Source organism: Vipera berus (assembly GCF_964194415.1).
Source record: "Vipera berus genome assembly, chromosome: 1".
Taxonomy (NCBI): Eukaryota; Metazoa; Chordata; class Lepidosauria; order Squamata; family Viperidae; genus Vipera; species Vipera berus.
Window position 1 is genome coordinate 242335913 of NC_138202.1, and position 24519 is coordinate 242360431.

Genomic DNA, 24519 nt, shown 5'->3' on the forward strand with positions numbered 1-24519 from the left:
ACCTCTCTGTTGAAACTTTTGACATGGCTAATATAGCTCTGGTTTAGCGTTTACAAACAATTGATATGTTAGCATATATGCCATGCTTTTAGCTTAGTATGTATTGCAAACCCAGCCAATTGTGTTTTATTCAATAAAACGTGCCATAGGGTGTTGTGTAAAAGCCATTGATGACAGGTCTAATCCCATGCAATGAATTTCAGAGGTGAACAGGGACTTTAATATAGATCTCTGAAGCTTTCCTCTAATTAAAATTTTCATTGTTTAAAGTTATCCTAATCCAGCTGCATGTCTAATTGCTTCAGGTGTACATTTGCATATAAATATACATCCATAATAAATTGACCAGATGTATCTTTAGGCACAGAATAAAAGCACTTACTAATACAAAGCCACCGGCTGTTACACATGGCAACTTCTGGACCAGGTCATAAGACTCTGCCTTTGGATAAGAATGGGGCAAAATAAAATTTTAATTCCATAATGTTCTTAATTTCAATTTGATTTCTCCCTTTGTAGGTGAAACAAATATTTAAAGCATTTCTAAAGCTTATCATAAATTCTGCCTAGAGAATCAAGATAATAAATTATCATGCATGACACTCTTTGGATATCCTGCCTGGAAAATGCTAGATGTTTAAGGGTATATCAAACAACAGTTTTTATCCAGGGGATGTAAATAACTTGGATCATGAAAGTCAGATAAAAACTGGATTGTTATAAGCACTTAAAGCTTCAGCTTCTCCAGGAAGATTGGAATGTTTCTAAGATGTGCTTATTAATGGTGTTTTGGTAACACTAAAGTGGTGCAATAGACATGTAGTGATTTACACTTTCCAGTCCCATTCACTGCATTGCAAATATTTATCTTCCTGAACATGTGGGATAGCAGAAGGTGCCATATACATGTTGAAAAATGAGAATACTTCTAAATGAGGTGTTTGATATACAATTGCGCTATTATGGTCATAGCATTTAATGATTACCTTTCATTTGTAACCTTCTTGTGATTTACACGCTTAACTACCCGTGCATAAGCATATCTGGATGCAGAACAATCCTGCGAAGGTTATATAGATGGATGAGGCTAATGCAAAAGGACCATCTGTGCTGCTGTTATGGTTCCCTGACTGATGTGTTTTCTGAAAAAGAGGTAGAACTCCCCAAGCTAGGAGTTCCTGAGAGAAAGTCTGAGTGACAAGGAGACTGCAGGAACCCAGAAGAGGCTTATCAAACTGGATGGTGCCCAGGGTGGAAATATGCAGAGAGAGGATCCAAATCACCTTTCCATTCTAAGAAACTGCAGCATCTGAGAGTGCAGGTTCATTGTATAAATCCTGATTTAAAGCTTACCATAAGGACTTGGCTAAAAAAGAAAAAGATTGCCTGAGAATGTTCTTTTGGTAAGGCTCTGAGAGTTAAGATGATAAAATCTTTTATAAAGTCATCAGGCTTGGTGATTGCGGGAGCAATGTCTGAAGTAAATACTGAAGGTTGCAGAGTTTTGATTTTCTTGTTTGGATCGCAATTCATAATAATAATAATAATAATAATAATAATAATAATAATAATAATAATAATAATAATAATAATAATAATAATAATAATAATAATAATAATAATAATAAGAAGAAGAAGAAGAAGAAGAAGAAGAAGAAGAAGAAGAAGAAGAAGAAGAAGAAGAAGAAGAAGAAGAAGAAGAAGAAGAAGTTGGAAGGGACCTTGGAGGTCATCTAGTCCAACCCCCTGCTAAGGCAGGAAACCCTATACCATTTCAGACAAATGGCTGTCCAGTCTCTTCTTAAAAACTTCCAGTGTTGGAGCATTCACCACTTCTGGAGGCAGGTTGTTCCACTGGTTAGTTGTTCTAACTGTCAGGAAGTTTCTCCGTAGTTCTAAGTTGCTTCTCTCCTTGACTAGTTTCCATCCGTTGCTTCTTGTCCTGCTTTCAGGTGCTTTGGAGAATAGCTTGGCTCCCTCTTCTTTGTGGCAGCCCCTGAGATATTGGAACACTGCTATCATGTCACCCCTCACCCTTCTCTTTGTCCGTATACTATTGTTGTCTCTTGGCCCTTGACTGTGGCTTGTTCAAGTTTCTGACTACTGCTATACGAGAGTACCTGGTTCATTTGAAGATGGATGTTTGGAATAAGTAGCCGAGTGCAAGCCAATGTTAAGAGTCAGCAGGGTCATGAAAAAAGTTCTGATGGATTCACTTGTGGGTGCCAGCGGGAGGGGAAAATGGCTAAAGTAGGAATTCCCCCTCTCCCAGTGTGTGTGTGTGTGTGTGTGTGTGTGTGTGTGTGAGTGAGTGAAAGAAAATGGGATTGTGCATGGTTCAAAACAAAACTGGAAGAAGGGCTTCAGAACAGAGCATCTCTATGCTATTTACTAAGACCATTTATTCCAGATCTCTGCACAAGCCTGAAAAAAATGCAACTGCTTTTAGAACTGTAGTGTTTTAATGAGTTAACTCCTTTAAAAGGGGGTGGGGGAAGGATAGGGTGGCGGCCCAAATCAACAACAGCACATGGAATATTTTTCCAACTGAATCAAATAGCTTCACAAACTGCCAAACTGCCTCAGGAATTCTGGGAGTTGAAGTCCACAAGTCATAAAAGAGTCAAAATTGCGTACCCCTGGTATAGTCCAAACTGCCCTGTGTTTCTCCCACTGAATGATAATGATAGGATTCAACCACCAGAAATACACTGATTATGTCATGGCTAACTTGTAGCCTGCTGACAGGTGTGAGGCCTACCTTACCATTATATGAACTAATTGGTCTGATGCTTAGTCCCTCCATTAGGCCCTTCCATTGTTGCTTTGGAGCATGGGTGTCAAACTTGCCGTGTCACGTGACATGTCGCGATGTATCGTGACTTTTTTTGCGTTGCCAAAGCTGGGGTGGGCGCGGCCTCTGTATGATGCAATCAGCCCGTGGGCCGCCAGTTTGACACCCCTGCTTTGGAGCAACTGAAGGCAATATTCCAAAGACCTATGCCCTCATCTTACTTCTTACAAAAAGCCTCACCTTGAGAAAGCCCGGCTGAAGATAGGAGAGGTCCAGCAACCTTTTCAGCTTCCGGAAATGAGTGATTCTCTTTGACACCAAACATGAAATTAAAATCTTGAAATTAAAATCTAAGGGCTCCTGTAAGTCAAACTTTGCTCCTGGCGATTTCATGAACTCATTCATGTGGGCAAAAGCATTCTTGAAATTATGAAAAAGATGAAAACTTCATAATCCAATGAAAGTCCCCAATAGCTCAGAGATATAGTCAAGTTTAACCCTTTGTGATCTAATCCTGGTGACCCCAGCAGCAAACTGTAGTTAGAAAAATTAGACGTATGTTGTTTGCATCTTAGAATTTTCCATATTCAAATATGGTTTCATGACTTCTTTTTGAAAAAAAATAAAAGAAAGAATTATGTGGAACCATGAATAGTTCCAAGTCTTCTCAGTCCTGCCCTTGTCAAAAACCAACAAAACAATGTTACTCGGATTTAGGTTGTCATGGCACTTGATCCCACGTCTGTTTAGTCAATGTATTGAGTTAAATTGAGTTAAATAGATCTGTCAGATTAGTCTATGGTCTTAGATCCCTGTTCTGTGCTCTGCTGTGCAGTGAAAGTAGAATCTACAATCAAATGCAAATGGAGGGTGAACATGTTTACATATTTTCTAGGTTACCAACACAGAATTTGCTCATACTTTTAAGACTCCAGATACAATACAGCAGGGGTGTCAAACTCACAACGTCACATGACATGTTGTGACGTATCACAACTTTTTTTCCATTGCCGGCAAGGGGTAGGCACAGTTTCGGCATGACGCATCCAGCCTGCAGGCCAGCATTTTGACACCCCTGCAATACAGTATTCCATAAATTGGAGCCCCCATAGTTTTACCACTCAAAAACTTTACAAACAAAGCAACAAATCAAAGAAGTTTTTTTTCTACTTCCATGGTATTCTTATTTTCTGGGGGTTCTCTGAAGAAAAAAAAGGGGGTCCCTGCAGATTTTACTCCTAGTCATTGCAGGTATAGGGGGCGCTGCTCATCTCCATTTCAAGGCCACTGAGCCAGCGCTGTCCAAAGACATTTCCACAGTCATGTGGCCAGCATGACATCATGGAGCGCTGTTACCTTCCCACCAATGTGGTACCTGTTTATCTACTTGCATTGTGTGCTTTCAAACTGCTAGTTTGGCAGGAACTGGTGTGAGGACAGAAGCTCACGCTGTAGCCCAGCGTCTTAACTGCCAAGCCACCGTGCCCTCCCACTTAACACCACCCCTGATCCCAAATGGATGTGGGTGGCAAGCAATATCAACCAAAAGAAAACATAAATGAACAATGGTCAGTGCCCCTTTCCTTTAAAAAAAAAACAACAAACCAAAACCTAAAATAAAATCCCAATTTAAACAACTCAAGATAGGCACCCAAAGTCAGCAAAGATCAAAAGTGCATTGAAACAAATTAATCTGTTTCTAGAATCGCAGGAAGGTAGGAGCTGGGTGTGCTGGGTGAAGGCAGTGTACCATTTCACGGGACTTCATGACCTTAGAATGGAATGATTACCCACAGGGCTTTTTTTGTCATAGAACGCTCAGAACGGAGTTCCGGCACCTGTTTTGGATGGAACCTTGTAGGGTAGGCAAGGCGGGTTGTATGACATGTGTGAGTTCCAGCACCTTTTTCTTTTACAAAAAAAGAAGTGATTACCCAACACGTTTGAAGAACAGTAGGTTGGAGAAGGCAGAGCTGGAGTGTTGGATCTGGACTCATGCAACCAGCAGAAGAGGCCGTGAGGGGAGCAGTTTCCTTAGGAATCAGACAGCTATTGATTACAAGCAGTCCTTGGCTTACAGTCACACTTGAGACCAGAATTTCCATTGCAAGTCATTGCTATTATTATTATTATGTAAATTGAGTTGGACCTGATTTTACAATTTTTAATGGAAGTTGATAGCAAATCACCAGGGTCATTAAGTCAATCATGGCCATCAAGTGAATCACATGGTTATTAAACAAAATCTAGTTTCCCCAGTAGCCCTATCTTGTCTAGGAATACTGCAAATGGTCGTAAATGCAAACCAGTTGCCAAGCACCTCAGTTGTGATCATGTGATTGTAGTGGGGGGCAGGTGACACATAAGTACAAGTACAGGTCATAAATAACTTTTTTCCAGGCCTTTGTAACTTTGAACCGTCTACACAAACAGTCATAAGTTGGGACCTCTGTAGAAGATAAGAAAAAAAGAGCAGTGGGTTTATTAGACTATTATGGGGTATTTTAAATGATTTGATTAAAACAACAACAATATCCATTTGATACAGAAAGGGTTGAAATCATTAGATATTCTGAGTTTAAAAGGCCAGTCTTACGAACATTTAAAAACACACAGACAGAGAGAGAGAGAGAAGAACTTCAAGGTGAATATGAGTTTCCATTGCCTTGACAACCTGAATTGTTGGGATTCAGAGAGATTATAAATCAACATGAGGACAATTATATCTTAATAGCTTGCCTGTTAAGGTTTTGAAATAATTCAATTTGAATTTGTTTTCCTGGTGACAAAATGATTCATTTGGTCAAAATAATATATCACCAGGATGTCACTGAGAGATAAGCTTTCTTAGCTCAACTGATATTTTCTGACAAATGTGTTGCCATTAGGATATCCATAGCATTCTTTGAATAAATGGAAGCAAAATCGTGCTTGCTGGTCGTAAATCAGATAACTGGCATTGGATGATTGTATGCACATAAAAAGAAAAACTCAACAGAAGATTTAAAATCCATGGAGAAACTTGAATAAACATGTGCAGTTAGGGATTCTGCTTTACTAGTTGCTTCTCCAGTTTTCTTCAATCTGTCTCTACATTCATCTTTTCAGGGATGCAAAGCTCTTTTAGGTATTATAGCCTCTTGGCAAATCATTTTCTTTTCTCTCTTTTTCACTTCAGGAAGAGAATATAGCATCTGAGGGATTGATTACAATTTCTGCTTGATGAGGGAAGAGAAATCATCAAAAGTATGATAGTGCCTTATACCAAAAAGAGAAGACTTATGTCATTAGGAAAGAAAAGTTAATCAGCTGTATAGACAACCATTTTAATGGCTCACAGGCATTCGTTTAGTGACAGGTCGAAGTTACAAGGACACTGGAAAAGTGATTTATGACCGTTGCAACATCCCCACGGTCACGTGATCAAAATTCAGAGGCTTGGCGACCAGTTTGTACTTAGGACGGTTGCAGCACCTTGGGGGAGTCGTGTGATCACATTTTGTGACCTTCAGACAAGCAAAATCAGTGGAGGAGCCAGATTCTCTTAACAACCAGGTTACTAACTTACCAACTGCAGCAATTCACTTAACAACCGTGGCAAGAAAGGTGGTAAAATGGGGCAAAACTCACTTAACAAATGTCTCGCTTAGCAGTGGAAATTTGGGGCTCAGTTGTCGTCATAAGTCAAGGACCACCTGTGTTATGCTAGTCTTGAAACAACCTCTTTTAGGAATTTCACTACTTGAACTACAGTGACGTATTTATTTACAGGAGTTATGTGGGTGCTTATCTGATGTAAGGATTCTAGGTAGCTCAAACTGAAACATACCTAGATACAAGAGTACCTTTGCCCCCAGGCACCAGATCAAACAGTCCTCCAGCTCAACTCCAATCCTAGCCCAATGCTTGGGGGAAGGCAGGTCTTCACAGCCCTCTGGAAGGCTAAAAGTGTAGGGATCCCTCTGATTTCAGGTGGGAGGGAGTTCCAAAGGGATGGGGCCACCACCAAGAGGTCCTATCAGATGGCAATATTTAAGGGAGCAATCTGGTATGTGCCACCCTTTCTAACCTAATAAGATGGGCAGATGCCCTCAGGGAAAGGTAGTCCCACATGACCTAGGTCAGGGGTAGGCAACCTCGGCTCTTTTATGACTCATGGACTTCAACTCCCAGAATTCCTGAGTCAGCATAGCTGACTCAGGAATTCTGGGAGTTGAAGTCCATGAGTCATAAAAGAGCCGAGGTTGCCTACCCCTGACCTAGGTGAACCCTTTCCTCTACAGTTTTTGTCTTTTTTTTCCCCACCAGGGACTTCCCATTGATTGCACACAGACTCCAAAGTTAGTAGCTCAGTTGGTAGCTCAGGAACACTTGCAAACATTTGAAGAGAATAACATGCACTGGTAAGTGCAGCAGGCTGCAAACCGTGAAGAAAATTGGTAGTCAAGCTCAAACAACTTTGTGAGGGATAAAATGATGAAAATGTAGTGTGGAAGCCTCAACCGTTTTGATTGTTCTATCATAATTCAGCATTTTAAATTACACAGAAGGGGTAATTCAGAACTGTAGATCACCTCTCCTTAACCTTGATTTTTTTTCCAAATGCAGAAATGTGACAACTCATAAAAGGGCTCCAAATAAGAGAGGTAGTCCATGGCAGGTGAGACTGAATCAGATTCCTTCCATCCATACAAATATGTTTTTGATGTGTGGGATAGAACAAGCATACTTTTTATGTGGAAGACCATTTGGTTGGTGAAATTAGCAATTCTATCTGAAAATCCTAAGCAATCACTGGAAACAATACTGAAATAAGTAAATCAGTAGCCAGAATCGGGCCCTGTCAACACTTGCACCTACAGTAATGACAGCTTAGACTGCCTTGTCAAAATAATAATAATAATAATAATAATAATAATAATAATAATAATAATAATAATAATAATAATAATAATAATAAGGGACTTCCGCTGGCGGCGCGGCGCCGAAGACAGCCTCCCCTGGCTGCCCGCGGCTCAGCTGTTTGTTTTTTCGCCCGAAACAGCGCCGATCAGCTGTTCGGGCGAAATTGAAGCCCCCTCCTCGGGAGAAGAGGAGGGGGTGAGGCCCCAGGTAGGGGTAGAGTTCTCCGAGGCCGCCTGAGCTTCGAGCTTGGGCGGATGAAGGATCGAACTCCCCCGAAGCCTGGGTTGCTCCCAGCTGGCCGTCGTCTCTGCTCCGAACTTCCTGGAGCAGAGCCAGGCGTCTGCGAACCATCCCTGCCTGAAGAAAGGACTATGATTTAAAGGAGCAGGCAGAGCGGTACAAGAGGAAAAGGTGAAGAGATGAAGAGGATTATTTTATTTTACTCTCAAGCTTGATGGACTATGCTTAAAACTTAAAGTGCAAGTGCGTCACAATTGTAAGTAAAAGATGGCGGCTAAACCTCCCCCTAGAACTTTTCGGAGTGCTGGAAATTCTCCGGTGCAACAACAATCATTACTGCAGGCGTTGCATTCTCCTGATGTATTGACATCGAAGGATCTTGAAAAACATACCCAGTTAATTTTGGAGTCAATGGGTGTTAAATTTGCACAGATGGAGGAGAAATTGGAGAAATTGGAGCAGAGAATGGAAGAAAGGATGGAGCAGAAACTTAGAGAGATGAAGGTAGACATTTTGTCCTCAGTGCATAAAGTAGCTAAATGTGTGGAGGTGCTGGATGATCAAGTGGAAGACTTGACTCAAAAGAATGCTATATTAGAAGCAAAAGTATTGGAAATTGAAGATTTAAAAGACAAAATGGATAGCGAACAGAGTTTGGCTCAATTTTACCAGATGCAGTTTGCTGTTAGAATTAGAGGCCTAAAAGAGAATATTAAGGAAGATTTAAAGCAGCTGGTTTCTGAGGCTTTTGAGGGGGTATTGAACCATCCAGCATCTGAAATAAAACAAGGCATGGACAAAGTGTTTCGTGTGAATTCCTGGATTGCTAAGCAGAGAAAGTTGCCTAGAGATGTGGTGGTTTATTTTGTAAAAAGGGAAATTAGAGATGAAGTTATACAAGCTGCCTATGATACTAAAGTTGTGATTGCTGGTCAAGAAGTTTTGGTTCTAAAAGAAATTCCTCCAAAGATTTTAAAGAGAAGGAAGGACTTTATATTTCTTGTGCAAGAGCTCAAGCAAAGAGATATAAGGTTCAGATGGGAGATCCCAGCTGGGTTGAGCTTCATGTATGATGGCAAAAGGTACTGTTTGGGTACTGTGAAGCAAGCGCATGATTTTTACAACAATGTTTTAAAAGCAACCCCATCAACACTTCTGGAAGCTGCAGAGGGCTCTGGAGAAGGAGAACATCAAGAGGATGAAGATGGACAGATAGACGAGAAGGGTACAGGAGGAGATCAAGCTGCAACTCTTTTGGATGATCCTAGAGAACAGAGGGTGACGCGTGCTGCCTTAAAACGCTCAAAAAAGATTAAAAAATAAGACCAGTAGAAATCTATGGAACTTCCACAATATACTTATAGTCAAGTGGTAGCTGTGTTTTTAAGAGTTTTGGGATGATATCTATGGTAACAGAATGTTCAATTTGGAATTAATGGACAATTTACTACAGAGGAAGAGGAAGAAAATTTTGTGGGTTAATGCGGGTTAATTTGTGTAAGAACTATCTATTATAGCCTATTTTGGCTAGAGAGGTTAATAGGGATAGGTGCTTGTGATGTGTAAGTGAGAATATGTCTAGGTAATAGTGAATTGTGGAAGAACATAGATGGGAATGATGCTAGTTTTCTTTTATTTTAGTTCTTTATACATATTTAGTATTGTTAAGGATTGGTTTACTCTATATAAGCTAGAGAGTGATGGATTTTAGAGTTTATAATTGTTAGTATATGATTGTTTATGATTGCTTTTTAGATATATACCTTGTATTTTGCTCTGGGAAGTCGGGGGGGGGGGGAGGGGGGGAGGAGGGGAAGTAGAGGGGTGGGAGGCAGGGGAGGGAGGAGGGAGAGGGGGAGGGGGGGAGATAGGGGGGAGGTAGGGAGGGGAGGAGGGAGGGGGAAGGGGGGTTTTTCAAAGGAAAATTGTATTTTAAAACTTTTCAATAAAAAAAAAAATAATAATAATGATGATGATGATGATGTTGGAAGGCACCTTGGAGGTTATCTAGTCCAACCCCCTGCTCAAGCAGGAAACCCTATATCATTTTCAGACAAATGGCTGTCCAATCTCTTCTTAAAAACTTCCAGTGTTGGAGCATTCACAGCTTCTGGAGGCAGGTTGTTCCACTGATTAATAGTTCTAACTGTCAGGAAATTTCTTCTTAGTTCTAGGTTGCTTCTTTCCTTGACTAGTTTCCATCTGTTGCTTCTTGTCCTGCTTTCAGGTGCTTTGGAGAATAGCTTGACTCCCTCTTCTTTGTGGTAGCCCCTGAGATATTGGAACACTGCTATCATGTCACCCCTCACCCTTCTCTTCATTAAACTACACATACCCAATTCCAGCAACTGTTCCCTATATGTTTTAGCCTCCAGTCCTCCAATCATCTTTGTTGCTCTTCTCTGTACCCTTTCTAGAGTCTCAACATCTTTTTTACATCGTGGTGACCAAAACTGAATGCAGTATTCCAAGTGTGGTATTAACACTTCACATGACCTTGATTCTATCCCTCTCTTAATGCAGCCTAGCACTGTGTTGGCTTTTTTAGCAGCTGCAGCACACTGCTAGCTCATATCTAAGTGATTATCCACTAGTACTCCAAGATCCCTCTCACAGTTGCTACTATTGAGCAAGGTACCACCTAACACTATACCCATGCATTTGGTTTTTCTTGCCTAAATGTAGAACCTTACTTTTTTCACCATTGAATTTCATTTTCACCAGTGTTGAGCCTAAAACATATGTTATTAAGTGGGTTTTGTCACATGTTATGACCTTTCTTGCCACAATTGTTAAGTGAATCCCTGTGGTTGATAAGTTAGTAACCTGGTTGCTAAGTGAATCTGGCTTCCCCATTGATTTTGCTTGTCAAAAGTTCGGAAAAGGTGATCACCTTGGGACACAGCAAAGGTCATAAATATGAACCAGCTGCCAAGCAGCTGAATTTTGACCTCATGATCATGGGGTTGCCACAAAGGTTATAAGGGTGAAAATGGTTTATAAGTCACTTTTTTCAATACCACTGTAACCTTGAACAGTCACTAAATGAACTGTTGTAAGTCGAGGACTGCCTGTACTTCATTATTTTTGTCATTTTTTCAAGACCATGGTGTACTAAACAGTAACTTCTTTTTTTAAAAAAAATGAGTTCAGCCCTTGAACATGGGGACCACCTACAGCAGGGGTGGGGAACCTAGGCTCTTTCATGACTTGTGGTCTTCAACTCCCAGAATTCCTGAGCCAGCATGGATAGCTCAGGAATTCTGGCTCAGGAATTCTGGGAGTTGAAGTCCACAAGTCATGAAAGAGCCAAGGTTCCCCACCCCTGACCTACACCGTAGTAGCACAAAGCAGCAAGCATTGGGCGGGACCTTTGCTGAGAAGCTGGGCAATGCAAATAGATGCCACAGCATAGCAGTCAGAGATGGAATTGTTGGACCTGCTTTTGCTCAAAGGCTAACCCTGGCTGTCTCAGGACTTTTCAGTGGAGCTGTAGGTGCTGTGTAAATCTTCAGTGATCATTCTGTCCTCTCTGGCATTTATTTACATATTAGATTTATAACTTGCCATTCTTCCAAGAGCTCAAAGGTTAGAGCACAGAAACTTGCATGGGTACAGAAGACATTTTCATTGTTATGAAGCAGCTGGATGTGTTGCTACAAGATAATTTGCCACTAAGCTTTCTGCAATTTCCCCTCTTAAGTCACAGTGATGTGTTGAATTGCCTTAATGAAGATTTCAATGGCACTTTGTGTGGAAAACAAGTTGAGCAGCAGAGAAGCACTTGACATGCAAGGTTTAATGATTCCCACAAGAGCTGAGGGAACACCTGCAGATTGCTTGTACTGTGGAACCCAGTTTAAGAAATGCTGGGATGCGTGTAGAGCTTTGCTACATCTTGGTCCAGCTTTCCTTATAGTAGATAACATAAATCTGTACATGGTTGCCTCTTCCTCACAATGTAGGGATCCTTGTGCTATAAAATTCAAAATAGATACAGGAAAAGGGTTTTGTCAAAGTCTGACTTTGACAATCTTTACTAACTTAGAAAATTGTATCCAATATTTAGTTTACAATGTTTTGTTGCATTTCTCAAACACATAAAAAACTTGGAGACTGTGGGTTGTGGGAACAAAGTACAATGCCATTCTATGCACAATAACTCAGAAGTAAAGTTCCATTGAGTTCAGTTAGAAGTATTCTCTAGTTGCAGCATAAAGCTTTTGTTACATTGCTTCCAGTATTCATTTGGCTATAAGCTTCCCAGGGGTCCCTTAGGAAACCCCAAATTTCAGCTTTGTGTGAAAAGTCAGCAGTGTAATATTGTTGAATCATTCTGAATTATAGAAGAAAAAATGGTATTTGATCATATAGTGGTCAGGTTCGTGGGACCTGCAGGTTAACTTGTATAGCAACATGAGATTAAAATTTCAACTCAAATTATGCATTGATAAGTTACATTGATTGTGATATTAGACATTATTTTTGTGCTCAATTCTCCTATTTAAGGGGACTAAGGATACAATTATGTACCCTAGTGGATGGAAATAGAGCTTTTAAGAGGCAATGATGTGCTTCAAAGCACACGGAAGGAAGCCTCTGCCTGCAAATCCTTTTTTTCCTAGGATCATAGGTGTCAGGACCCACCTCAATCCACATCTTAGGAAATAAGAACTCTTGGATGCAAGTTTAGTCCAAAAAGGAAATGTTTACTAGGATGGAATCGATTGTGGCAATACAAGACGGGATCTAACAGAGTTACATTTCAATCCTATATAAAGCATTCCCATTTCAACCCCCTCCCCTCATCCATTTGGTCAGGCTCCCATTATTTACTTAGGTGTCAGGCCCTTCCGTGGGAAAGGGAACTCTCCTTGTGTTTATTGTTATTGCTTCTTCCTTTTCAGTTGTAAATGAAGATGCGATCCAGATCTCTCTCTCCCCCTCTCTCCCCCAGATCAAACGCTTCCCTGGTGTTTGAAGATAGCCTATTTCAATCTAAGTAACCATCCTCTCCCCCCCCTCAGAGAGATGGCAGAATCCACAGAATAAGCACAATATTCTACCTATACATTTATGAAATGTGATATACAGTAAATGGATTCTGACAATAGGATTGACCTGTGCAGGTAACTTTTAATTCCAAGAGAAGACAGCTTTCAGAAGAGCAATCAGGCACTAAGCTCTTATACTCTCTAAAGCATATTTTTGCCTTTGATTTCAAAACCCTACACCAGTGTTTCTCAACCTCAACAAGTGTTGAGATATGTGAATTTCAGCTCCCCAAACTGGAGAATGAGGAGAGTTGAAGTCCGTGTATCTTAACATTGCTTAGGTTGAGAAACGTGGACCTACATAGGCAACCCTTGTTGAGCCAAAGGCACAATTCAGGCATGTTATGGGCATATTTATATAAAATGGCTGTCAAGGGGCGATCTTGTCTGGTGACAAAATAGCTACCCTCATAGGCCTGGCCTGGCACAGAACATTTCTTTGGTATCAGATTAACCCCACGATGGTTTTGCAGTGTATCTGTTTCCTATTTATTCATTCATTCATTCATTCATTCATTCATTCATTCATTCATTCATTCATTCATTCTGTAAAACAAATTTTAAATGTCAATTGGAAGAAAGAATCTGATGGCACTAAGAAGATGATAGGGGATACATTAGGGCCTGTAGGTACAACCTTGTTTTAGGTATTTTCAGAACGACCTGTAAAGATCACATGATTGATTTGCTTCGTATAAAATATTGTTTTGTATATTTAAATAACTAGAGAATGTGATGGTTTATAAGTTGTAATGTATTGGGATTTTTACTTGAACTGATTCACGTGTCTGTTTGAATGCTGCTTAAGGTTGCTCAATGGTGTGTTTGTGTAACGGTCATTGACTAAGCCAGACTTGTTGTCTCCAAGAAGATCATTGGATGATTTGGGGCAGGAATGGGTTCCTTTAAACCTATTGGCCGCCGCCTAGTGGCCAACCATATAAGTAGCTGTGCAGCAGCCTCTGTTTCAGTTCTGTTCCTGTTTGCCTGAATAAAAGCATGTTCCTGTTTGCAACCTTCCCTCTCGCTTATTCCCTGCAAAGAACTGGCTACACAACATAGGTTACTTTCTACTTGCTTTTCAGAGCTCTTATAGGCAAGTGACTATACAAAGTGTGCCTTTCTATGGAACACCTTGTCTGTTATATGTAACCTTATCTATCTAAAAAACCAGAAAACAAAGATAGGTTACAGAAATGTGTGCCTGTCCTCCTCTTCTCCCAAATTTTGAATATTGGGGGTATTAGGTCTAAACAAAATGTTCTGTGTATAATGTCATTTTTATATATGCAATTTTCTAGGTTAGGGCTATAATTTTCATTGTGTTTCTAATTCCAAAAGCTGGGTATTTATTTTGGATGTCAGAGAATCTTATTTGGATGTAAACAGAGGATATAGAATAAACATGGGACTCAAAAAATCCATACAAAAAGCAAAAGCAATAACCAAGATGCAAATATTAACTCTGATAAAAACAGAGTATATTTGCTCATGTTTAATTTACACAGCATGATTATTACTTCTGTATTAATTTAGATCACATTGCTTTCCCAAAGATGAATCACTCAGATTTTCCAGTTCTGAGTTAAATATTTGTGTTTGGCATGTGTCTAATCAATAAGAGAGAGATGCTGTGGAAGATCTGTAGGAGAAAGATAAGTGTCATATTTAAAATACAGCCATCTGTAAAGTTAAGAAATACCTAGTTACAGTAACTAGATACCATATATATTAATGGTGTGTTTATGGCTTGGATTCTAACTCAGACAGAGGAGTTAGAAAGTCATGAGAAGTGTACACTGCCTACCGCAAGGCTGGCACTAAATAAATGTCTAATAGTTAATATGGCACTATAATGCAGAGGTGTGAATGGTTATCATTCCTGCGTGGGAAGGTGATATGGAGCAAACATTTGAAGTCCCTGTATCCACCTGCTCTATTTGGATATACAATATCTCAAAGCACAGTACATATGCAGCAAACACAAGCTGTTGATAAAAAAAGAACCTGAAGGGCATGTCCCAGTAACCTTAAAGTTAGTGAGCCATAATTCTTTTACAATTTTTTAATCCGTGTTGCATCACGGAAGTTATCTCCTTGCTCTGGGCAAGGATCTATATGCAGGCATACCTCAGTCAGTTTGAAAATCAAGCCTTAGTGAAATTGCAAAGTGACAATGTGGCACCAGAGCCCTGCAGTAGCAGAAGGGACAAAATCATTTCCGAAATCCAGCTTTAAAGCTCAACATTTGGGTTAGCTTCACAGAAATTCAACGCCCTTTCCTGTATTTACACATGTACAAGAGGGAAGTGACATAAAACAGTTTAAACACAATGGCAAGGCTGTGGTTCGGAAAAGCACATTCAGCTAAAATACAGCAATAAAACATGGATGCTAAGTATATGGATCCCAGCATATCAGCACTTCACATGGATTCCCAAAAAGCTCTCTTAGAAAAACTATTATTATTGCCAATTATTTTCATTGCAGTCCCACTGGGCATGTGAAATCATATATATTGAAAACCCATTTTATTCAGTGGCTTCCAACCACCTGGCTTAAATTGATTCCTGCTTTATAATTTGCTATCGATTTTTATATAGTTGTTATGTGGTTTCTGGTTAATGCTATATAACAAAGGGTGTCTTGAAGTGTTTAAAATGTTCTCTTTTTCAAAGTGATTTCAGTTTTTCTCTTTTTCGCAGGATGGTTTCTTATAAATCATTTTTGCAGTGTTTTGAATGTATTGTTATAAAATGTTTAGGGATCTCGTGAAGTGTTTGAGCAGAGCAGCATAACTTACCTACTGTTTAACTGTTTTAGTGAAGTGTATTCCACATGCACACAAACATCCATTCACATGTTCACAATACACATACCAAAAAAGGAAGAAAAGTACAGATAAGAGCCCCGGTGGCTCAGTGGTTAAAATGCAGTACTGCAGGCCACTTCTGCTGACTGCCAACTGCCAGCAGTTCGGCAGTTCAATCCTGACCAGCTCAAGGTTGATTCAGCCTTCCATTCTTTTGAGGTCAATAAAATGAGGAGCCAGATTGTTTGGGGCCATAGGCTGACTCTGTAAACCACAGAGTTTATAAGTCTAAGTGCCTACCGCAACACTGGAAGTTTTTAAGAAGAGACTGGACAGCCATTTGTCTGAAATGGTATAGGGTTTCCTGCCTTAGCAGGGGGTTGGACTAGATGACTAGATGACCTCCAAGGTCCCTTCCAATTTATTATTATTATTATTATTATTATTATTATTATTATTATTATTATTATTATTATTATTATGTATGAGCTCATGTGACTTAGCAATGGCAATTCTGGCAATCCCAGTTGCTACAGTGAAGCGAGCATTGTGCAGGTGATAAAGGAAATATTTCATGACACTGCAACTTCCAGCTGGTTCCCCAGTTTCTTATGGGAAGCTGGCAAGGAACATGGGAAATTGCACTCATGTGACCATGGCTTGCTGTGACAGCCAGAAGTCTGAGGACCAGTCATGAATCCCCTTTGTTCAACATCATTTTATGTTTGAACAGTCACTGGACAATGGATGTAAGTCAAAGATTACCTGTATAGAGAAAGAAAGAACACCCTTCTTCTCCATTAGCCAAATGAATTAACGGGAGGGATGAGGTTCTGAAGGGCTTTTTGGGGGACAATCTCAGCTTTTTCAACATCCTCCTTCCATTTTCATGGGTCATGGGATCTGTGCTGGTACTTAGAATAAATAACAGTTCACAGTTTATTCCAGCCTTGTGCCCTTTATTTTTGTTGACAAGTTCAGTTTCTTTCCCAGGGAAAGAAAACCTCCTGTATTTGCCTTGGCCATGCAATCCTTTCTTTAGTTTATTTCTGTTTTGTCGGCTCCAAATGGCGCCAACTGATGGCTCGTTTTCTGCAGCTCTCTTATCTTTTTTCCCTTTGCTTCCTTTTTCTCATTAGTTATTAATAAAAGAAGCGTAGAGCATAGCGGGTTTTTAAAAAAACGTAAGAGGATATACAGAACAAAGAATGAATATGTGGATACAAACACACCTTCAGAATACAAGTATACATCTCATAGTATTTTGTTTTCTTCCCCTGTAAGGCTACTCACTCTGCCTACCGACTCTTCCCAATCTGATAAAGAGCTCCCTCGTGAGGTCTTCCACTGAGATTCTTTTGAAATCATTTTAATAGATTTAATATAATACTATGTTGTTTTATCATATCATTTTAATTGCTAATTGGGAGCAACCCAGAATGCGATATTAGATAGGCACCAATATAAATGCTTTAAATAGTTGGATTAATGAAGGAAGCCAGAGTGGGGGAAAAAGCAAAATCTCTTCTCTACTTCATGTGGATTCCATCACTCAGTAACAGGAAGAGCATCCTCCTGGATATTTTCTTCGTTGAAAGATATTTCAAAAGCAGATGCCTGTCATTAAACTGAATGAAAAACCGGGACAAAATATTCAGAGCAATTTTTAAACATTTTGTTGTTGTTGTTGTTAGCTGCGAAGTCGTGTCCGACCCATCGCAACCCTATGGACAACGTTCCTCCAGGCCTTCCTGTCCTCTACCATCTTCTGGAGTCCATTTAAGCTCACGCCTACTGCTTCAGTGACTCCATCCAGCTACCTCATTCTCTGTCGTCCCCTTCTTCTATTGCCCTCGATCTTTCCCAGCATTAGGCTCTTCTCCAGTGAGTCCTTCCTCCTCATTAGGTGGCCAAAGTATTTGAGTTTTAGTTTTAAACATAGCACTTTTTTTTGACATTGTGGTGCAAAATCTGCTCTGCCGCACAGTATTAAAAAGCTATTCAGCTAGTTCTCGACTTACAACAGTTCATTTAGTGACCATTCAAAGTTACAACATCACTGAAAAATGTCACGTATGACCGTTTTTCACAGTTACGACCTTTGCGGCATCCCCATGATCATGCGATCCAAATTCAGATGCTTGGCGACTGGTTCCTATTTATGACCATTGCTGTGTCCCCAGGGTCACATGATCACCTTTTTGTGTCCTTCTGACAAGAAAATTCAATGAGGAAGCCAGATCCACTTAACAACTGGGTTACTAGCTTATCAAGTGCAGTGTTTCGCTTAACAACTGGTCGCAAAAAGGGGCAAAACGCCTCAATTAGCAACAGAAAATTTGTGCTCAGTTGTGGCTGTAAGTTGAGGACCACCTGTATTAACAAACAATGCTAACCCAAGAATATGAGGAGTACAAATTTATCTCCCTGGCTGAAACATACATAGGGATGGTGACTGCAGTCATGAAACAGCGATGTCTGTCTTTAGAAAAATTAGCAGCACACACAAGGCAGCATACACAATGGCACTTTACCTTAAAATTCCCTAGAATTGGGAAATGTGCAACTTGTCTGGTGCAACTTATGCAACTTGTCTTCCTCCTCTTACAGCATTTTGATACAAATTTCAACACATTTTCTTGTACATGGAGAAGCCTTACAGCCAGCAGGACAATGCAAACAATGAAAGGAAATTATGGAAAGGATAACAGAAGGAACATCTTGATGAGCGTTAATGATGAGGAAATTGCACTATTAGCACTTACAATCAGTACTAGAAGCAACTATTCTCAGTGCTTATTGAGTTAAACGTACTAAATTAGCTTTGATAAGTGTAAACAGGAAGACATTCAGATTATCTATACTTGTAGTCAGATGCGTTAAGATTAACTGAGTTCTATCTGAGAGATGAATTATCTGAAGTTTCTCTTAAGTAGCTGGGGAAAGATCCAGCGTTATTGAAGCTATATTAGAATAATGGTGTGAAAGCAGAAGGAGAATTTAAGGATAGAAAGCAAGAAAAAAGAAAAATATGGAGGATGGTGTTTTTTTTCCTAAAACAAAAGATGGCCACAAGTGAATATGGTGCTATAAATAGCACAGCAATGTAAGATAAAGTAAAAGGTAAAATGAGAAACACCTTTTCTTCTGTAAACAAAAGCAGCAAGAAATGTAAAATTTCCACATCTGCTCCTTGGGAGAAAGACTATCATAGATCTAGAGAAAAAGTGGGAGCTGTATCACCTCCTCAGCAAAGATACAGTATGTGTTGTTAAATCCTTGGTTTTCCCTGTTGTAAGATATGATTGTGAAATTGGACTGTCATAAGGCTGAACGAAAAAGGGACGCAGTGGCTCAGTGGGTTAGGATACTGAGCTTGTTGATCAGAACGTCGGCAGTTTGGTGGGTCGAATCCCGAGTGCCTGTAACAGAGTGAGCGCCTGTTACTCATCCCAGCTTCTGCCAACCTAGCAGTTCGAAAGCATGTAAAAATGCAAGTAGAAAAATAGGGACCACTACGGTGGGAAGGTAACAGCGTTCTGTGCGCCTTTGGCGTCTAGTCATGCCGGCCACATGACCACGGAGACGTCCTCGGACAAGCGCTGGCTCTTCGGCTTTGAAACGGAGATGAGCACCGGCCCCTAGAGTTGGAAACGACTAGCACACATGTGTGGGGGAACCTTTACCTTTACCTTTTAAGGCTGAACAAAATGGAATTGATGCCTTTGAACTGAGGAGCTGGAGAATATTGTTGAGAATACTAGGGGCCATAACAAAAAATATCAATTAAATACTAAATGAAAAAAAATCCACTGGAATCACCAACAGTGAACATAAAGCTTAAAGCTTTCCTCTTTTTAAAATTTTAGATATGGTTTTTATATTTTTTTTAATATTTTATTGTATACCACCCAGATTCCCTCTTTAAGGGGGATGACAATTTTCAAAATTTGATTATGCCTTCAAAACATTTATTTATTAATGTGAAGCCTATTGCTGCTTGAAAAATCAAAGGCAGTCCAAAAAGGAGTAGACAGAAAGCAGCATTTTGTGTACTACCACTGATGACACTTAAAAGAAACTGCTGTTTGGTGAAATGGTGTCTACTGATCTTAGTTAGTGATCAGAAGTAACTGAATGATTGAACAATCATTAATCAATACCATTTGACATTATTGTATCACATGCAGAAAAATTTCTCATTATCTTATTTACAAATTGTTATTGGAAGTGCTAAGAATCTGTGCCCTTTGATCTACAACCCTGGTCTCATTAACTCAGATATTGCAAGGAAGGACATTAAATCACAGAGCTGTCTCATGTAGGAACTATGACCCCTTTATGACTTGTGGACTTCAATTCCCAGAATTCCTGAGCTTTACCTTTACCTTTACCTTTATTCAGATGAAATGCTTAGGATTTTAAAATAGGGTAGAAGTCAGAACCACGCATCCTATACAGTACTGCCAGCTTCACCTTTTGCTATCCCCTAATTTTTGTGGGGCCTGAAGGGAAGCTGTGTTCATATTAACTTGACAAATAACTGCGCCTGTCCAGTGCAGGGACTCTAATAAGGCCAGGTCCTAGATTGTACATAAAACTGTAGTTGTGTTCAAGTTTCTTTTTGGATTAAGTTACACCGCAAGGCAAAGTTCTCAAGGCAAGGGAGAGCAAAGGATTAAGTGGTCAATATGCTGATATAGGTTAGTAGGATGAAGGAACAAGGGTTCATCTTCTACCTGGCTTAATAATAATAATAATAATAGTTGGCTCAGGAATTCTGGGAGTTGAAGCCCACAAGTCATAAAAGGACCATAGTTCCCCACCCTTGACGTGGAGCACAATTATTTTCTCAAAGCTGTTACAAATAGAAAGTGATTTGTAGAATTTTTTTGTAGGAAAAAATTCTATTATGTTTTCCTTCACCAAGAACTCTCCATTCAAGTTTTTAAAAATCCCATTTTATCTTTCCCGTTGAAAATAATGTCAATTCTTATGGGGTGAAATTAATTCTCATCATCATTTATGATTTATAGATGGATTTAGTAATAAATAAATAAATAAATCTAGTTTGAGCTGTTTCTCCATTCTCTCCCAGTGAAGTAATTGGTTCTTTCCCAAAGAAGAAACATTCCAAATCCAATAGATTTTTAACAGTGGTTTCATGGAAACGTCTTAAACTTTTCTTCTTACAGTAGTGAGATTCAAGCCTGAAGTGACTTGAGCTTAAGATTTGTTTATTTGTTCATTTGTTTAATTTCTATAGCCATGAATTTCAGTACAATTGACTCTGAGCAGAAAACAGATCTAAATATTTTAATTAATAATTTGAGATTAAAAAAGTATAAACAACTGTTTGAAGGACAGGATTCTTCCACAGTGTGGTAAATTCTGTATTAACCCAGTGCAAGCTAATTTGATTGTTGTGCCTCTTTTGTGTGAATCTTGAGTAAGCAACTGAACTGAAGTAGTATAATTTTCTTAAACAACTTGCTTCTGAAGAAGCCAGTGGAAGGAAGCTAAATATATTTGTAATATGTTGGCTAGTCTGAAAAATCAGGTTATTTGACTTGTGGAGGACAAAATCTGAGACAAAACTACCGTATTATATAACACTATGAGGCAACATTTGTCTAGTAACATCATATTTAACTTTATCAGAATCTACGTTACAGCACAGATTTAAGTGACATCATGACATACTGGGCCATAAGAATTGTAATGGCAAGTCATCGCTGTGTTGACCCACAGGATCAGTCACTTAAATTATAATGCCTAAAAGATCTTTCTTGCCCCACCAAGCTTTTCCAATGAATCACTGATCAGAACTTTATTGCTTAGCTTCAGTGGTGGGATTCAGCTGGTTCACACCACTTTGGCAGAACCGGTAGCTAATTTTTTTGTTGCCCAGGCCTAGAATGGACTTCCGGAAATGGCACCCACACAGAGAACTAGTTATTCACATACTTGAATCCCACCACTGCTTAGCATGTTCGGTGTTGGAATTAATTCACTTGTAAAAGTTTGGCATATTGGTTTAATTTGTGCTATATATTTTTCGCCATTGGGTTACATGTTCTTTTAAGCAGAAGTAGTTGTCAACATTGTAAAAATAAATAAAGCCAGATGATCTAGTATTAATAAGTATATTTCATCTTCCAGGAAATCAGAAAGCTAACAAAGTGCTTCAATCTGGAACACATGGGAAGTATGGATGTCGAATTTCAAATCTGGAGTACTCGTGGTAATCTTGGAATGGAGAAATTTTAACCCCGACTCCCAGAAGGCCGCAGAAGATGAATCATACTAACTTTACTCCAGAAGCAAACGTGGCTACCAAACCTAAAACTGTCACCGAAAATTTGCTAATTACCTTGTCTCTCTCCATAATTACAACCCTGACCATGCTACTGAATTCTTCTGTCATTTCGACAATCTGCACAACAAAGAAGCTCCACCAGCCAGCCAACTACCTAATATGCTCACTGGCGCTTACAGATCTGCTTGTTGCTATTCTGGTGATGCCCTTGAGCATTGCATATATAGTGATGGACCGATGGACCTTGGGATACTTCCTGTGTGAGGTGTGGCTCAGCATAGACATGACCTGCTGCACATGCTCAATACTCCACCTTTGTGTCATTGCCTTGGATAGATACTGGGCAATTACAGATGCTATTGAATATGCCAGGAAAAGGACTGCCAAGAGAGCTGGTATTATGATCTGCACAGTATGGGCAATTTCGATTTTTATCTCGGTGCCTCCATTGTTTTGGCGAAACCACCCTAGCAACAGCAATTCCAGTGACTGCCAAATCCAACACAGTCATGTCATTTACACCATATATTCCACATTTGGTGCGTTTTATATCCCGTTGACCCTCATTCTGATTGTCTACTACAGAATTTATCATGCAGCAAAGAGTCTGTACCAAAAACGTGGGTCAAGCAGGCATCTCAGCAGTAGAAGCACCGACAGCCAGAATTCTTTTGCCAGTTGTAAACTCACACAGACCTTTTGCATTTCAGACTTATCAATGTCTGATCCAACCACGGAATTTGACAGAATCCAGTTTTCAGTAAGGAGCGCTCCTTTTGACAATGATCCGGATTTAGTTGGAGACCGCCAACAAATTTCCAGTGTAAGGGAGAGAAAGGCTGCACGCATCCTTGGCCTCATTTTAGGTGCATTCATTTTGTCTTGGTTGCCATTTTTTATTAAGGAGCTCATTGTGGGCCTCAGGATAAGCACTGTGTCATCAGAAGTTGCTCACTTTTTGACATGGCTTGGCTATGTGAATTCTCTTATCAATCCTCTGCTGTACACTAGTTTTAATGAAGATTTTAAATTTGCCTTTAAAAAACTCATTAAATGTTGGGAACACCCTTAAAACAACCCTGAATGATGTCATTTGACTTTACTGGTCTTAACTATGTAGAAAGAAACAACTTCATCTAAAAACCTTGTTTTCTTTTATAGGAAGAAAGGTTGGCTTATTAAAAAAAAGGACATTTCCATTTTGCTTAGCTTTCAGCTTAATTTTTCTCTTTTGCCTGTAAATCTGTCAAACTGTTTCTACCTCCTTGTATCATGAGTTTCTATTTTATGAGTTTCAAATACACTTTATTATCGGCACTTTTGCTTTCTCCTTTTTTCGTGTGAAGCCAGAAATGCACAATAAAAGACCCAAGGTGTCTTGAGGCCGTTGAATTATGGACATTCATCTTTGCCAATGATGGCCTGCTCATTTGCTTCCCCAGCTGATTTATGAGACCTGCCTTGAATTTCAGTAGGTTAGCCATTATTCAGAATGGGAAGTTAATGCCTCCTTCACCTCTCCTCTTTAGGTCTATGGCTTTATAGTTACTTTGAGCCAGACTGGGTAAAATTCCCTTTCCCTGCTTCTCCTTGTAAATACAGAACAGCATACTATGGTATACTATTTGTGAATCCACATGCACACACTAAAAGCTGGGTAGAAAAGTGAAAGAAGAGCATCCATTGAGCCAATGAGGATCTTCACCCACAAATGAAGCTGCGTCTTCAGAAGATCAGACCTTGTCTTTTTCATAACATTATAGATAGTCCTTGACTTATGATTCTGGAGCTATAACAGAGCTAGAGGGCACCACATTAGAGGATGTTGTAATAAACATGCAAGATATTAAATTTGAATACTGACCATGTGCTGTTAGGGTTTTTTGAGGAATTGCCAAATGCCTAAAAAAGTCATGACAATTATAAGAACTTAAAACCATTATAATTGGCCTTTATAATGTCATAGATTAGGCATGTCAAACTCGCGATGTCACGTGACGTCACGCGACATATCGCGACTTTTCCCCATTGCCAGCAATGGAGTGGGCGCGGTTTTGACTTGATGCATCTGGCCTGCGGGCTGGCAATTTGACATGCCTGTCACAGATCCTTCTGGAATTAAGGAGTTGATACACGGTATTAAAAACTACATATTATTTTCATTCATTTTCATTCATTATGAGATACGTTGCTGCAGGTTCAGAAATTGTGCTAATTGTTCTTTACAGCTGCTTTCACATCTGTGCTGAAAGCTTCGGCAATTGCTATGTAAACTGTAATATTCAGTAACAACATAATCTTTGATCTCACTCTTTGGCATCACTACTCTTTCAAACTGCTAATCAGCATCAGGCTTAAAGCTGTATATGATTAAAATGAAGACCATGTTTATTCT

The 24519-nt window shown here is 39.6% G+C and overlaps 1 protein-coding gene across 1 annotated transcript; it reads left to right on the plus strand.

Annotated features, from left to right (window-relative positions):
- Nucleotides 1–22101: 22101 nt before the first annotated feature.
- Nucleotides 22102–23196, plus strand: HTR1E (5-hydroxytryptamine receptor 1E; the record flags this gene model as incomplete). Its single annotated transcript, XM_081314399.1, has 1 exon — nt 22102–23196. One exon carries the CDS (start codon nt 22102–22104, stop codon nt 23194–23196), a length of 1095 nt encoding a protein of 364 aa, XP_081170525.1.
- Between the last annotated feature and the right edge of the window lie 1323 nt (nt 23197–24519).